General features: G+C 45.0%; 1 protein-coding gene across 1 annotated transcript; it reads left to right on the top strand.

Moving 5' to 3' along the window:
• The first annotated feature begins 3612 nt into the window (after positions 1-3612).
• On the top strand, positions 3613-13526 carry LOC308679351 (membrane-associated progesterone receptor component 1-like). Its single transcript, XM_081346960.1, has 3 exons — positions 3613-4029; positions 10801-10956; positions 11639-13526. Exons 1-3 carry the CDS (start codon positions 3702-3704, stop codon positions 11740-11742), a joined length of 588 nt encoding a protein of 195 aa, XP_081203086.1. The 5' UTR covers positions 3613-3701; the 3' UTR covers positions 11743-13526.
• The last annotated feature ends 1751 nt before the right edge of the window (positions 13527-15277 follow it).

Genomic DNA, 15277 nt, shown 5'->3' with positions numbered 1-15277 from the left:
AAGACACATGAAGACACTGTCCAATGTGTGAACCCAGCGTTTGGATTGGAAACTGCACTGTTTAGTACTGAAATCCTTCCATGGGCCTCCAGTAGTGGTTAAGTTGTTTTTTTTTTTAAAAAAAAAATAAAAATAAAATCTGTGGGTCCCTCTCTTTCTACCCCTTCAACTGCAGAATTCCACAAATAAAGCAAGGCAATTGCATTTTATAGGTTTTTTTTACCCTGTTCAATTCAAAAATCTTGAATCCTCCTTCATTAGTGCCAACACTCCCTCATGTGGGGAAAAACAGAACTAAAATTCCAGTTATAAAATCTGTTGTTTTCCTAAATATAAATACCCCAAAATTCTAACCTCTGCAAAAATCCAAATACACTAATCTGTGTTTTATTTTATTATTATTATTTTCCCCCCCAAAAAAAGGTTGTGGACACACAACATAGTGACTGCGTGCCGATCAGAGAGGGAATCAACGTCCAGGTGCAACCAGCCACCATTGTATTCAATAGTGTCACTCGTCTCAAAATGACATCAGGGCTAAAGTGATCATCAGCAATGCAGATTATGCTCGAAGTTGGCCTTTTTCTATATGCTAGTTCTCTGTTCATTTTTTTAAAAAATTACAATATTTTTTTTTAGGAAACAGGACAGGAAATATGCTAACAGGGTCATTTGCCACGAGACAGGTAGCAAATAAATTCATATTTATTTGCATTATGTTTATTTGAATTTATCTAAATAAATAAATCTGGTGCATGCCAATGAGCATTTAAGTATACAATTTATTTATTAAACACATTTCTACGCTGCCAGAATCAAAGCAACTCTTGGCAGCTGACCATTTGCAGCTTTCTACTGAAATCCATTTCATGTTGGGCCCAGAGTATCCGCATATACATTCTGGTTTGGTTTGGTTTTTGTTTTTAATGTCCATGATTGCAACTACTTGACAAACAGGTAATCAGGGGGAAAAAGAAACTAGAAAAAGGAGATAGGTGTGTGAAAATTGGAGGGGAAGATAACTCAGGGCACATCAATGGAGCAGGTTAATAGTGTTAGTGCCCTAAATTCTCATTTAAAGCCATTTTGTTTTTCTCATTATTGAGGTCACTTAAAAAGAGCAGTGAGGTTACAGGATCGATATTGCAAGCATCTTGAAGAGAATTGCACATACAGGGCGTGTAGATGTTCATCCAGATAGTTCTGATGTTGCCAATCAGGGTTGATTGCCACAGGCCGTAATCAACCAGATGATGTGGGAACTTTTGATTAAAGGATTTATTTGTTTGTTTGTTTACATCACTGATACGGCCGCCGGACTCACAAGCGTAACTCTGAGCAACATAATGGTTGCAGATTAAATGTTTTACCCTGGTTTATTTATAATTTTAATCTGAGGGAAGGGAATTGACTATCTCCAATGGCAATAGGAAGATTTGGTGCCTTGCTAGCACTGATGATGTTACCTAGTTGGGTCATGAGACGTCCGCAAGAAAAGCCACCCAGTTCACAGAGCCCCAAGGACCCCTCATTTCAACCCTGAGCTACAAATATTCTCCTTTATTGTCCCATTATTGATATTACTGCTTGACAAGCAAACCCCCCAGGTGTCTCAACACAACCAGGGTATTAATCTTTAACCTGGAAAATATAAACCACATGTTTTTTGCAGGAGTTGTCAGGAAGACATAGCATCACATTATGAAGGCTTAGGAAACTACTTCTCTAGAAGTTTCCCAGCAACTTTTAAGATGGGTGGGGGATTCTGAGAATAATTAGCTTGCTGGGGAATTCTGGGAGTTGAAGTCTGCCCGTCTTAAAAGTTGTTGAGGTTGAGAAACGTGGGGGCTCCAGCCTAGACTTCTTAGGGGCCACTGTCGGTTGTGTTCCTTGAAACTCTCCGTGCTAAGCCCAGAAAACTTCATCTTAAGATTTCTCCTCTAGTGGAAAGTCTTTCCTGAGAGTTTAGCAGAGCGTTTAACAAAACGCCAGATTTGGAAGGGACCTTAGAGGTCATCTAGTCCAACCCTCTGCTTAAGCAGGAAACCCTATATACCATTTCAGACAAATGTTTGTCCAATTTCTTCTTAAAAGCCTCCAGTACAGGTAGTTTTCGGTTTATGAACTCAACTGAGCCCAGATTTTTTGTTGCTAAGTGACACGTTTGCTGACTGAGTTTTGCCCTTTTATGACCTTCCTTGCCACGGCTGTTAAGAGAATCACTGCAACTGTTAAGTTAGTAACACGGTCGTTAAGTGAATCGGGACCTCCCGTTGACTTTACTTCTAAGAAGGTTGCAAAAAAAAAGGTCCTCCCATGAGCCAGACAGAGACTTATGCAGCCGTCACAAATACAAGTCAGTTGCCAAGCGGCTGAGTTTTGATCATGTGACCGTGGCGGCCGTCTGTGCCATTGTAACTTCGAATGGGCACGAAACGTGCTGTGGTAAGTCGAGGGCTACCTGTGACAGCCAGAAGGGACCTTGGAGGTCTTCCAGTCCAACCCCCTGCTCCGTCGGGAGACCCTACTACCCCATTCCAGGCAACTGGCTGTCCAGAATAGAGAATAGAATAGAATAGAATAGAATAGAATAGAATAGAATAGAATAGAATAGAATAGAATAGAATAGAATAGAATAGAATAGAATAGAATAGAATAAAGAAATAAGAATAGAATAGAGAATAGAATAGAATAGAATAGAATAGAATAGAATTACAGAGCAGAATAGAATAGAATAGAATAGAATAGAATAGAATAGAATAGAATAAAGAAATAAGAATAGAATAGAATAAAGAAATAAGAATAGAATAGAATAGAGAAATAAGAATAGAATAGAATAAAGAAATAAGAATAGAATAGAATAGAATAAAGAAATAAGAATAGAATAGAGAATAGAATAGAATTACAGAGCAGAATAGAATAGAATAGAATAGAATAGAATAGAATAGAATAGAATAGAATAGAATAGAATAAAGAAATAAGAATAGAATAGAATAGAGAAATAAGAATAGAATAGAATAAAGAAATAAGAATAGAATAGAATAGAATAAAGAAATAAGAATAGAATAGAGAATAGAATAGAATTACAGAGCAGAATAGAATAGAATAAAATAGAATAGAATAGAATAGAATAGAATAGAATAGAATAGAATAGAATAGAATAGAATAGAATAGAATAGAATAGAATAGAATAGAAAATATGGAATGGAATAGAATGGAATAGAATAGAATAGAATAGAATAGAATAGAATAGAATAGAATAGAATAGAATAGAATAGAATATAGAATAGAATATAGAATAGAATTACAGAGCAGAATAGAATAGAATAAAGAAAGAAGAGAAGAGGAAATGGAATGACATAGAAGAAATGAAGAATAGAAGAAATGAGGCCAGGCGTTGCCGCTGGCTCATGGCCAGCCTAAGAAGCAGCTCCGAGCTGGGCACATTGCAAGGGCGGCTTCGGCCGGCAGCCAAGGCAAGGCAAGGCAAGGCAAGGCAGGGGTGGCTGGCTGCCGTCCGGGCGGGATCGCCGCTTGCGCAACCTGCCCGGGGAGGCAGCCTGGCCAGCCGCGTCTTCTCCGCCCAGCCGACCCGCCTTCCCTGCGCGCCCCGGCTCCTCCTCCTCCTCTCCTCCATCCCGCGCCTTCCCTCCGCCGGCCAGCCAGCAGCAGCAGCAGCGACCTCCGCGATCCGAGCAGGCATGGCGGGGCAGGAGGAGGCGGCGGCGGCGGCGACAGAGGGCGCGGAGGCCGGCGGCCCGGGCTTGCTGCTGGAGATCGTCAGCTCCCCGCTGAACCTGAGCCTGCTGGGCCTCTGCCTCTTCCTGCTCTACCAGATCGTGCGCGGGGACCGGCCGCGCGCCCAGCCCGACGGCGAGGAGGAGCCGCCGCCGCTGCCCAAGCTCAAGCGCCGCGACTTCACCCTGGCCCAGCTGCGCCCCTTCGACGGGCTGGCCAACCCGCGCATCCTCATGGGCCTCAACGGCAAGGTCTTCGACGTCAGCCGCGGCCGGAAATTCTACGGGCCCGGTGAGCCAAGAGCCCGCCGAGGCTTAAACCGCCCGCTCCCCGGGGACCCCCCCCCGGGCGCCTAAAGCCCCGGAGGAGAGTCGGGCGCCCCTGAGAGTCCCCGGGTGGTGGGGGAGGGGTGGTGGTCTGAGATCCCTGGCCCCCAGAAAGGCCCAGAGGGGAAACCCCCCCCAAGTTGCAGTCGATCAGCCAGAGAGGATCCCCAAGTTGCAATCAGCCAGAAAGGCCCAGAGGGGACCCCCCCAAGTTGCAGTCGATCAGCCAGAGAGGACCCCCAAGTTGCAATCAGCCAGAAAGGCCCAGAGGGAACCCCCCAAGTTGCAGTCGATCAGCCAGAGAGGATCCCCAAGTTGCAATCAGCCAGAAAGGCCCAGAGGGGACCCCCCCAAGTTGCAGTCGATCAGCCAGAGAGGACCCCCAAGTTGCAATCAGCCAGAAAGGCCCAGAGGGGACCCCCCCAAGTTGCAGTCGATCAGCCAGAGAGGACCCCCAAGTTGCAATCAGCCAGAAAGGCCCAGAGGGAACCCCCCAAGTTGCAGTCGATCAGCCAGAGAGGATCCCCAAGTTGCAATCAGCCAGAAAGGCCCAGAGGGAACCCCCCAAGTTGCAGTCGATCAGCCAGAGAGGATCCCCAAGTTGCAATCAGCCAGAAAGGCCCAGAGGGGACCCCCCCAAGTTGCAGTCGATCAGCCAGAGAGGACCCCCAAGTTGCAATCAGCCAGAAAGGCCCAGAGGGGACCCCCCCAAGTTGCAGTCGATCAGCCAGAGAGGACCCCCAAGTTGCAATCAGCCAGAAAGGCCCAGAGGGGACCCCCCCAAGTTGCAGTCGATCAGCCAGAGAGGACCCCCAAGTTGCAATCAGCCAGAAAGGCCCAGAGGGGACCCCCCAAGTTGCAGTCGATCAGCCAGAGAGGACCCCCAAGTTGCAATCAGCCAGAAAGGCCCAGGGAGGACCCCCAAGTTGCAGTCAATCAGCCAGAGAGGACCCCCAAGTTGCAATCAGCCAGAAAGGCGCAGGGAGGACCCCCAAGTTGCAGTCGATCAGCCAGAGAGGATCCCCAAGTTGCAATCAGCCAGAAAGGCCCAGAGGGGACCCCCCAAGTTGCAGTAGATCAGCCAGAGAGGACCCCCAAGTTGCAATCAGCCAGAAAGGCCCAGGGAGGACCCCCAGGTTGCAGTCAATCAGCCAGAGAGGATCCCCAAGTTGCAATCAGCCAGAAAGGCCCAGAGGGGACCCCCCCAAGTTGCAGTCAATCAGCCAGAGAGGACCCCCAAGTTGCAATCAGCCAGAAAGGCCCAGAGGGGACCCCCCCAAGTTGCAGTCGATCAGCCAGAGAGGACCCCCAAGTTGCAATCAGCCAGAAAGGCCCAGGGAGGACCCCCAAGTTGCAGTCAATCAGCCAGAGAGGACCCCCAAGTTGCAATCAGCCAGAAAGGCGCAGGGAGGACCCCCAAGTTGCAGTCGATCAGCCAGAGAGGATCCCCAAGTTGCAATCAGCCAGAAAGGCCCAGAGGGGACCCCCCAAGTTGCAGTAGATCAGCCAGAGAGGACCCCCAAGTTGCAATCAGCCAGAAAGGCCCAGGGAGGACCCCCAGGTTGCAGTCAATCAGCCAGAGAGGATCCCCAAGTTGCAATCAGCCAGAAAGGCCCTGGGAGGACCCCCAAGTTGCAGTCAATCAGCCAGAGAGGATCCCCAAGTTGCAATCAGCCAGAAAGGCCCAGAGGGGACCCCCCAAGTTGCAGTCAATCAGCCAGAGAGGATCCCCAAGTTGCAGTCATCCAGAAAGGCCCTGGGAGGACCCCAAGTTGCAGTCAATCAGCCAGAGAGGATCCCCAAGTTGCAAGGCCCAGGGAGGACCCCCAACTTGCAGTCAAATCCCCGGGGTGGGGGTTATGCAAGGCAGAATTGCAGACTCTCTAAAGTAGATTCCTTTGGATTTGAGGTCTGCTGTGTTACGTTAGAAGCATTTAGTGCAAGGATCGAGTCTCTTGTTTTGCTTATTTATCAGATTTCTACACGCCCTTTGCAGCTAAGTATGGATTAGCAGTAAAAACCATACTGCTAGAAAGAGAGTTAAAATAGAATTAAAAACAGAATTTAAGACAGTTGGAAGAGGCGGAGGGAGCAGCTTCAAGCCACCTCACCACCTCCAGGGTTGCCTAGCACTCTTAGACCCCCCCCACCCCCCCCACCCCGGCCAATTGGCAGAACCAGATCTGGACGGTGTTCTGGAAGGCCAGAAGAGAGAGGGCAAGCCTGGGGGGGGGCAACAGCAGAGAGGGCTCCCTTCCTAGATCCTGCTGGTCAAAATTCTTTTAGACAGGATCTGCAACATGCTTTCCCTGCCGGATCAGTTGGGATTGGCACAAGATGGTTTTCAGATTAGACGATGTAGATTAGACTTTGGCACACACGCTCCTCTTTCTGCTGCTCTCTGCTATCTTTCGAGGCCTTTTTTGTATTCTGAGTTTTTCACCGGCCGGGTTGCTTGATGTCACACACACGCACAGACCTCTCTCTCCGCCCATCCGGCCTTGCAGAATTTATTAGCCAAGTCCTGCAGACCCTGATAGCAAAGAATCTGTTCTGTGAAGGTGCCACTTTGTGTGCAATCCAGGCCTGGTTTTTTTGCAGAACCTCTTTGCAAATGTCACTTCCAAGATTTAACCTGATTGCAAATGGACTCTGGTCCTACAAAAGGTTTCCCAATTTGTGGTGCAACAGGGCAAAGGTAACACCTGCGAAAGTCCAGCAAGCTCTTTTGCGGTCTGAAATGTCCACAGAACTTAAAATCCCTTTTCAGTCAATAATCAGGAGGAGTCCGATCGCGTAGTAGGCCTTTTAATACAATATGTCCGTTGAAAAGTTGGAGAGCCGGTTTGGTCTGGTGGTGAAGGCTTCAGGCTTCAAACTGGGAGACTGGGAGTTCTAGCTCTGCCTTAGGCTTGAAAACCAGCTGGGTGACTTGGGGCCAGCCCCTTTTTCTTAGTCCAGCCCGCCCCACAGCATTGTTGTTAGAATAGAAAAAAATAGAAAAAGAAAACAAACATTAGGTATGTTCACTGCCTTGAGTTATTTATAAAAAAATAATAAAGGCAGGATACAAATAGATAAATAATAAACTAAAAAGTGCAACATGACACGTTGAATTTTGGCTACCGTAGACTAACATAGCTTCCTCTTACAATGCTCAAAACAGTTCGTAGCCATTTTTTCCAAATTAACCAAGTGTTACAACCGGGAACCTACAGTAAGTTGATTCCAGAGAGAGATTCATTGGAGCCGGTTCTGTTCGTTTCTGATTAACAGGCCCAGAGCTTTACCATACAGCTGTCAACTGAATATTCTTCTTTCAGATTAAGCCTTGATGAAATCCAGATTTAGTTGAACCTAGGGTTTGATTTTGCAACAAGTCTGAATTCAAAAGCTTCAGCAGTCTGAAAGCCAAAGTGCCAAAGACTTTGGGCTGCGGTCCTGCATTTGAGCCCCAGTTGTGACATTTAGGCAGCCAGGAAGGCAACCCAAGGGAAGAAGGCCTTTTGTGTGTGTGTGTGTGTGTGTGTGTGTGTGTGTGAAAGAGAGAGAGAGAGAGAGAGATCCAAACCAGTTACTCTAGTGTTCCCCATAAAATATTTATTGCTGCCACCTGATCTGCCGTTGGCTCGGAACGAGCTGGGATATTGAAAAACCACGTGAAATCAGTCAGGCCAGGCAGCGTCTTTTCTTAAGGCATGACAACCATGTGTGTTCCCTTGAGCCTTTGCGGTTGTGTGAATCAGCACAACAGGTTCCGGGGTGGAACATGCAACCACGGAAGGTGGAAACCCGTAGAGGAGCGTGGGTTGTTGCGTGGGACTCCGATTAAAAGCATTTAATATAATTAAATATGGAATTTAGGAAGGGTACACGTAGGAAAAAGACTGCTCTGTGCCAGGCACTGGTGCCAAGCCCGCCCCCCCCCTCCTCTTTCCATCTCAATTCCACATCTAACCCGGTTTTGTTCTCCAAGCCGATAATCCCCCAGAAGGAGCTCAAAAGGGTGCGCAAAGTTGCCCTTTGTTTTGTGCCCAGCCTCCCGTTCACCACTCCGTCTTCAGCTGGCCTGGCCTGTGGGAAGAAGCAGGCTTTGTCTTTCACAAGGCCAGGAGCTTGGCCTCAAAGAGGCACCCAACCACCCACCCCTCCGGTTCTTCCTTCAGAGATTAGGTAAGGAACAAGAAAACCAGAAAGGCTTGAGAGCTCTTGGCAATCCTTCCGCAGAATTGGCCAAACAGGTTTTTCGTTTTTTTTTTCCTTCTTCTTCTTCTTCTTGCACGGAGATGTTTGCCGACTGCAAGCTAGTTTGAAGTCTCTTTCTATCACACCTAGTTGGCAGTGCTTGGGGAAACTTGATAATAATCACGAAGGGCTGGATAGCGGGATTAAAAATGCCAGATCCAGCCTAAACATCTGCCTGATTGTGCTGTGCGGCGAGCCATATCGAGGGACAGTTACCAAGGACGTCATTGCTATCCTAATCTTCCCAAAGCTAAACTTTCTATTCCAAATTTCAGAAATACGTCCTTCGTTCTCTTTCTTGCAACAATACCATCGCTTTTGAAGTTCTTTCTCTCCCCCCCCCCCAGTGTTGCTAAAGCCCTGAGAACACCAAGGCTAATAAAATCCAATTCCACTGTATCTCATCCTTCTTTTTTCAACATCACCCAAGGTTGCCTAGGTAGGTCCTCCCACTTTGGAACAGGAGCAGCTGAAAAAGCAACCAGCAACGAAAGAGTTAAGCATTCTTTTCTGGCTCTAGAGGTAATTCTTGACTTACAACCACAATTGGGAAATTTATTTGTAAAAGGAAAGGAAAAAAAGCAGTTGTCCCAGGGGAAAAGGTTAGCTAAATAAAATGTCAGAGTAAAGCAGTTAAGAAACAACCACAGTCAATTTACTAAATGTACCTGCCATTGCCTGGATGTGTCTAGGGTGCTGCTGAACCTTAAACACAGGTCCATGGTTTGCAGTTGTGCTTCTGACTCATCTCCAGCCTGGACACCTGCTTCGCAGCAGTGTCTTTCCGCACATTTATGTTCTGTACCAGCCTGCTACCGACCCTGCAGAAAAGGCAGGGACAACCCCTTTACAACCGGCAAGAGGCTGGAATTACGCCTGCCAAATTTATAGCTACAAAAACAAACAAGACACGAACCAAGAAACAGGAGCTTTAAGAAACATGAACCATCCGAGCGGTTGCCTTCAGCAAACCAGCCCTCCCACACATTCCCCTTATATAGAGTTCAGGGCGTGGCTTCTCTCTGCCTCCTTCCGAGAAGCCCCATTGCCTTCCTCTGTTTACTCCTAATTGACTGCCTCCTGCGTCGGGCATCCTTGAACAGGGCCAGCTGTGGGTCATCTTCATCCACACTGTCAGGCTCACACAGCTGGGTCTCCATGGTGACCAAGTGGGAGGGGCCTGGCTGAGGGCTATCATCAGCAAGATCTTCAACCCCCTCAGCAAGGTCTTCAACACCCCCCTCCTCCTCTGAGTCATCCGACCCAACTGCCGAACCCACAGGCTGACCCTGAATCACAACAATTTATTTAGAGATCTACCCGCTTAGGTTGACTTAATTTTACTTTGGTCAAAAGCCAGACAAGTAAGATTGACCAATGGGAAGAACGGGCTAGCTAGGACGTGCTTCATAAAAGTTTCCCTTTAGAAATCTGAATTTTGTGAGGCCCCTTTCTTGAACTACGTCCCAAAAATGCTTGCTAGCTTTTTCTTGGCTTTCTAATATAACGGATGTACCTCTTTTTCTCACTGTTTCCGACTGCAAGAAAAGTCATCTGTCAGTTCTGCCTCTCTTTCATTCTGGATAGGTATCTCAGCTCAGTTGTGTAATCTTGAGCGGACAGCAGGCAGATGAAGTTTGCAGGTTGGAATGAAGTGTTCTGAACATCTGACCTTGCATATTTGCCCCCTTCCTGCTTTAAAAATATAAAAGGGTCTAGTCCTCAAGAGGGAAGTAGCGAAATATAACACAGTGAAATTTCTGTTCGTTTTTTTTGGGGGGGGGAGGTCAGTGGCTAGAGAACGATTAAATATTTTGACACTTCTGAAACGCAGCAACAATTTATAAGAACCAGCAAAGTTACTGATTTACTTTTACTGTCTAAAGTCCTTGATGGATCAAGCTAAAATTGCAGCCTTTAGAAAAATATGGCAACTAATTTTTTTTTTTAAGTTGGCATTTGCTTTTAAAATGCTGCACAAAGGTTAGGTCTGTTTACCCAAATACTGGAGAATCCCAATTTAACAAGTTTTTGAAAGATGAAATGGGTTAGGGTTTCCTGCCTAAGTAGAGGATGGACTAGAAGACCTCCAGTATCCCTTTCAACTGATTCTATTCTGTTCTGTTCAATTCAATTCTATTCTTCATTTCTTTCTTCATTTCTTCTATTCTTCATTTCTTTATTCTTCATTTCTTCCATTTCCTATTCTATTCTATTCTATTCTGCTCTGTAATTCTATTCTATTCTCTATTCTATTCTATTCTTATTTCTTTATTTTATTCTGCTCTGTAATTCTATTCTATTCTCTATTCTATTTATTCTATTCTTATTTCTTTATTCTATTCTGCTCTGTAATTCTATTCTATTCTATTCTATTCTATTCTATTCTATTCTATTCTATTCTATTCTATTCTATTCTATTCTATTCTATTCTATTCTATTCTGTAGGGACCTAAATTCCACTGTTCTAAACCTTGGCTATTCTCTGCAGAGGGGCCCTATGGCATCTTCGCTGGAAGAGATGCGTCCCGTGGTCTTGCTACTTTCTGCCTCGATAAAGAAGCTCTGAAAGATGAATACGACGATCTCTCTGACCTGGATGCTACGCAGAAAGAAACACTGGCTGATTGGGAACAGCAGTTTACGTGTAAGTATTTCAAATTTCGTCCAGCCCTAAACTGATTCCACGCATCCTTAAGCGCCACTTCCCACAAAGCATTTGTTTTAAGGTTCTACGCTGAATGGGAATTGGTTATGGTATGTGGAAATGACCTTGGGAGATGGAAACGATGTTCCCTAGGGAATGATCAGATAAGAGACGGAATAGCCCACAGTTACATAATGGAGGGAGAAAGAGACTGGGAGAGAGATCTCCCTTCACTTATCAGGCTGCAAAAAGAGACAGTGAGCGGATTTGTACTTTCAGCCTTGCCAGATTCTGTTAATGTAGCCTTACAATAAAACGGAAATAGCTCCTCTGATCATGTTCTCTGCCTGGTCTGATTGGACTGGTTGACAAAATTACTATTTTAACTTTTCCAAACCTGATTCCCCACAAACCATCCGGGGTTAGGCGATTGTGGGCACTGAAGTCCAATCAGATTGAGGGGAGCTTTTTCTGTAAATCTGTTTAGCATTGTAGCCAAAAGAGCTTGCCTAGTAACACAAGAATTCTTTGCAGGCCATCTTAACTTTCCTTGTGGAATCTAAACTAAATCGCTCGCTTTGGAATTTGGCAATACTGTGTCCCTTGGGAAGGGTAGAACTTGATCTGAAGTTGGTCCGTATTGACTGAAATAGTAATTCTTACTTCATGGGTCTTTATTCAGTTAAATATCACTACGTCGGCAAACTGCTGAAGGATGGGGAAGAACCGACGGTATATTCCGACGAAGAAGAAACGAAAGATGCTAAAGACCACAAGAACGATTAGCAAACGTGACGAGGAGCCACCGGAAGCTACCAGCTGCTTTCTTTGCTTTTAATTTTTAAGGAACATTTTTATCATTCCCCCCCCCCCCACTTCTATTTTACCCGTTTCTATATCAGCCGTTTTTAGAAATACTAGGACTTGGCAGTGCCGTGGGCTGTAAGTAATGCTGCACATTTTAATATCAACATTCCTAAGTAACTCAGTGCTAACTTTTCCCAAATCCAAGCCGAGGGCTTCCGTGGGCAGTAGAGCAATGAGCAAACCAGTTGGTGGTACGTAAAGGATCCTCACCACCCAAGCAGTTGCTGTAGGCAGGATTCCACCAATTGCTGTCTTCCACCAATTGCCCATCTCTGTGTATCCTTTAAGTGAGCTTTGTCCACTGCAGTTTCCTTCACAGGTGCAATTTGGGGGGTGGGGGTGGGGGTGTTATATCATTTCAGATACTTAGGAAAGTGAAGTCTGGTGGGGCTGTGTTGTCACAGCTAAGGTAGGATTGGAAGTGGTTGAAAAGTGCTTTTATATAGATACTTACACTGGCCTGATCGGGCCCTAGCCTTGAAGCAAAGTAACTTTCTTTTTAAAAGGATTGTTTTTCCTCTTTCTGCTAGGCTAATTCACCGTGGTGCAAATCTAACAAGCAAGTTTGGTTTAGCTGCAATTCGATCTTCGGGGGGCCCATTTATAATGGGTGGTTAATTGTAAGCTTTAAGACGTTGACAGGCTCCTACTAGCATGTAGGTGTAAGTCGTTGACTTTACTGACTTTTGAAATTACAACAGCACTGACCTAGGACCGGTCCTCACACTTGTGTCTCTTGCAGTACCCCTTTGGTCAAAATTGGGGGGGGGGGCTTGACAAGCATCAAGTATTTAAAATGGTTGCAGCAACCCAGGTTATTCATTCTCGATTTGTGACCTTCCCAGCTAGCTTGACAAGCAAAGTCAAGAGGGGGTGGGGAGCTTAATGAGCATGTGATTCAGTGACTCGCTTAACGACCACTTTGCTTAGCAATGGAAATTCTGTTTGTACATTGAAGACTGCCTGCAAACGGAAGTCCCAGTGACTCTAGGTTTCCAGCCAGCATTAATCCCTTGAAATGTTTTTGTGTCTATAAGCCATTTACTCCTCCTGGAGGTGGCGAACAAGTTAAAATCTATTCTAAACCATGTTGGTCACCTAAGATCTGAGAAGCAGGGAAAATCACATTTAAGAGGAAACATAGCAATAACTTGGAGAGCCCTGGAATTCTTGTACAATGTTGCATGAGGATTATTCAGCTCTGCGAAAATCGTCAACAGCTTTTAACAACTGCAAAAAGTAAAGCGACGCTGATTGAGCGCAGAGAATGCACAAAATACCAGAGTAAATTGTGGAACTTTTAGTGACTCCTTTAAGTTATTTATAAGGTTTTAAATTGGGAGACTAGGGGCCTGGCTGATCTTTGTGAGCTTCCTTAAAAAGGCCACCAACTTTCCTTGATTGCAAGTAACGATAATAAAATCCAAAATTTCACTATAGGATAATTGATCCACTCCAAGTATTCTATTAATTCTCAGATACATTTTTTTTCTTTTTTTTCTTTTTTGGTGTAGTTGAGATTCAGTTCGTTTTGTGCGGTCACTCAATGAATCAGCTGGGTTTAGGAAAGTAAGCAAGGGCTATGGAACCAAGGAATGCATTTCCAATTTTGAGGGACTCAAACTGTAAGAGATCTGTTCTCCTTGTAAAAAAAACACTACTTTTCCACAGCAAGCAATAAATATTGTAACTTTGAAATTCTACCTTTGTAAATGCAAAGTACAGAATTTAAGATTTTTTTTTGTGTGTGCTGCCTATGCCCATTTCCCCAAATGTACAACATTCTTACAAGATCTTTGCCTGTTCTTCCTTATTGCCCTAAAGACATTTAACTGGTTGAAATGTTGGGACCTACCTCTGGGCCTTGTAGGGTAATTAATGAAATGTTAATTTTTGGGGGGGTTTTCTGCTTCTTTCTCAAGTCACCATTCTTGCAGATTTGATGCTGAACGATGTTTCAAATTCCAGGCGAGATGGTTGTGCTTGCTTTGTTTTTAAAGGAGAGGAAATAAAATTCTTCCTACAAATGTCCTTTTCTTTGACTTAATGGCAGAATTTAGTGTTCCAAAATCACCTGGGAAAGAAAGATGTTTATGATGGAATCTCTCCTCCAGTGCTTAGAACTGCTGGTGATGTAATGCTGATGAGGAAACTGGTGCCCATTTCAAATTTATGGAAGACACATCACAGCACATTGCTCAGGGGCACATGCAGCCTTAAAAGGCTGTTTATTTCTTTGGTTTTTAGATTAATAGCCTGCCTTTCATTCAGAAACTTGCTTAGCAGGCTCTGAACTGACTTGTCAAAGGTTCAAAGAGATGGATTTCTGTATTTAATGCAATTAAATTCGCTTGGTTTTGCTCCTTAAATCTCATTTTAGATCGTTGCAATTATGGAAGTAAAGCGAGGGATACAAACAGGCTAAAAGTTTCCGTTTTCTTGCAGAACTTTCCCATGTTCGAAGCCATGTTCTTTAACCTCTGTGTAAACCAGGATTGAAAAAAGGGAAGTGCTCTCTATCCAATGTTTTCATCTCTTTTACAACATGCTCAGGAAATCTGATAAATCTCCGGGAGATGCCATTGTTTTATTAGCTGCCTCCAGCTGAGCATTAGAGAAGAGGCTTGGGGATTCTGATGTGTTTTATGTAGGTGACACCCCAAAAATCTCCATTTCAAGATAACTGGCAGCAAGGAGGAGAGATTGTGTGAGGGAAGAAAAGCAGTAGGAAAACCACTGGCCAATTTTGCAAACTAAAGAGATGGGAAAACTTGGTGGAGAACCGAAGAAACAAAGCTTAGTTGTTTTCTTGCAAATGTTTCATTACCCAAACTTGGTAATAGCATCAGCACTAGATTGGGGTAACGTCTGGAAGAAAACCACCAAGCTCGGAGAGCACCAAGGACCCCACAGTCATCTTTCTCCTCTTCTCCACACACCCCTTTCTTCTAGCATTGTTGATGTTACCTAGTTGGGTCATGAAACGTCTGCAAAAAAGCCACCCAGCTCAGAGAGCACGAAGGACCCTTGTTTCAACCCTGAGCTATAAATATTCTTCTTTATTGGAACCAGGAAAGCCTTTATTTATCCTTTAGCCTTCTGTGCTGCTTCAGTTTTCAATATTCTGAATGGTTTACACACACACACAATCTGAACCGCAAGTCAGCTCTGATGCGATGCCATGGAGACAGCAAGGTCTTCAAGCTTCTTCAAAGCCCTTTTGGGCCTGGTGGTGTTTCAAGCCTGACGGAGTAGCCGCCACATGGATCGCTGTCATTTGTATTCCCCATGAAAATGGGAAGTGTTCTTCGCCATCCACCAAATGTGGATCAGCCCAACTTACCTTTGGCTTGTAAACAGTTGGACACACTTCTAAATATAGACCTGGACTCAAGCTACTGGCCATTTTCTCATAGGTTCAGAGGCATTCTCGAAAATAAAGGTGCTACGATAT

Source organism: Vipera berus, assembly GCF_964194415.1.
Source record: "Vipera berus genome assembly, contig: HAP1_SCAFFOLD_246, whole genome shotgun sequence".
NCBI lineage: Eukaryota > Metazoa > Chordata > Lepidosauria > Squamata > Viperidae > Vipera > Vipera berus.
This window is presented reverse-complemented; position numbering and strand designations above follow the sequence as displayed.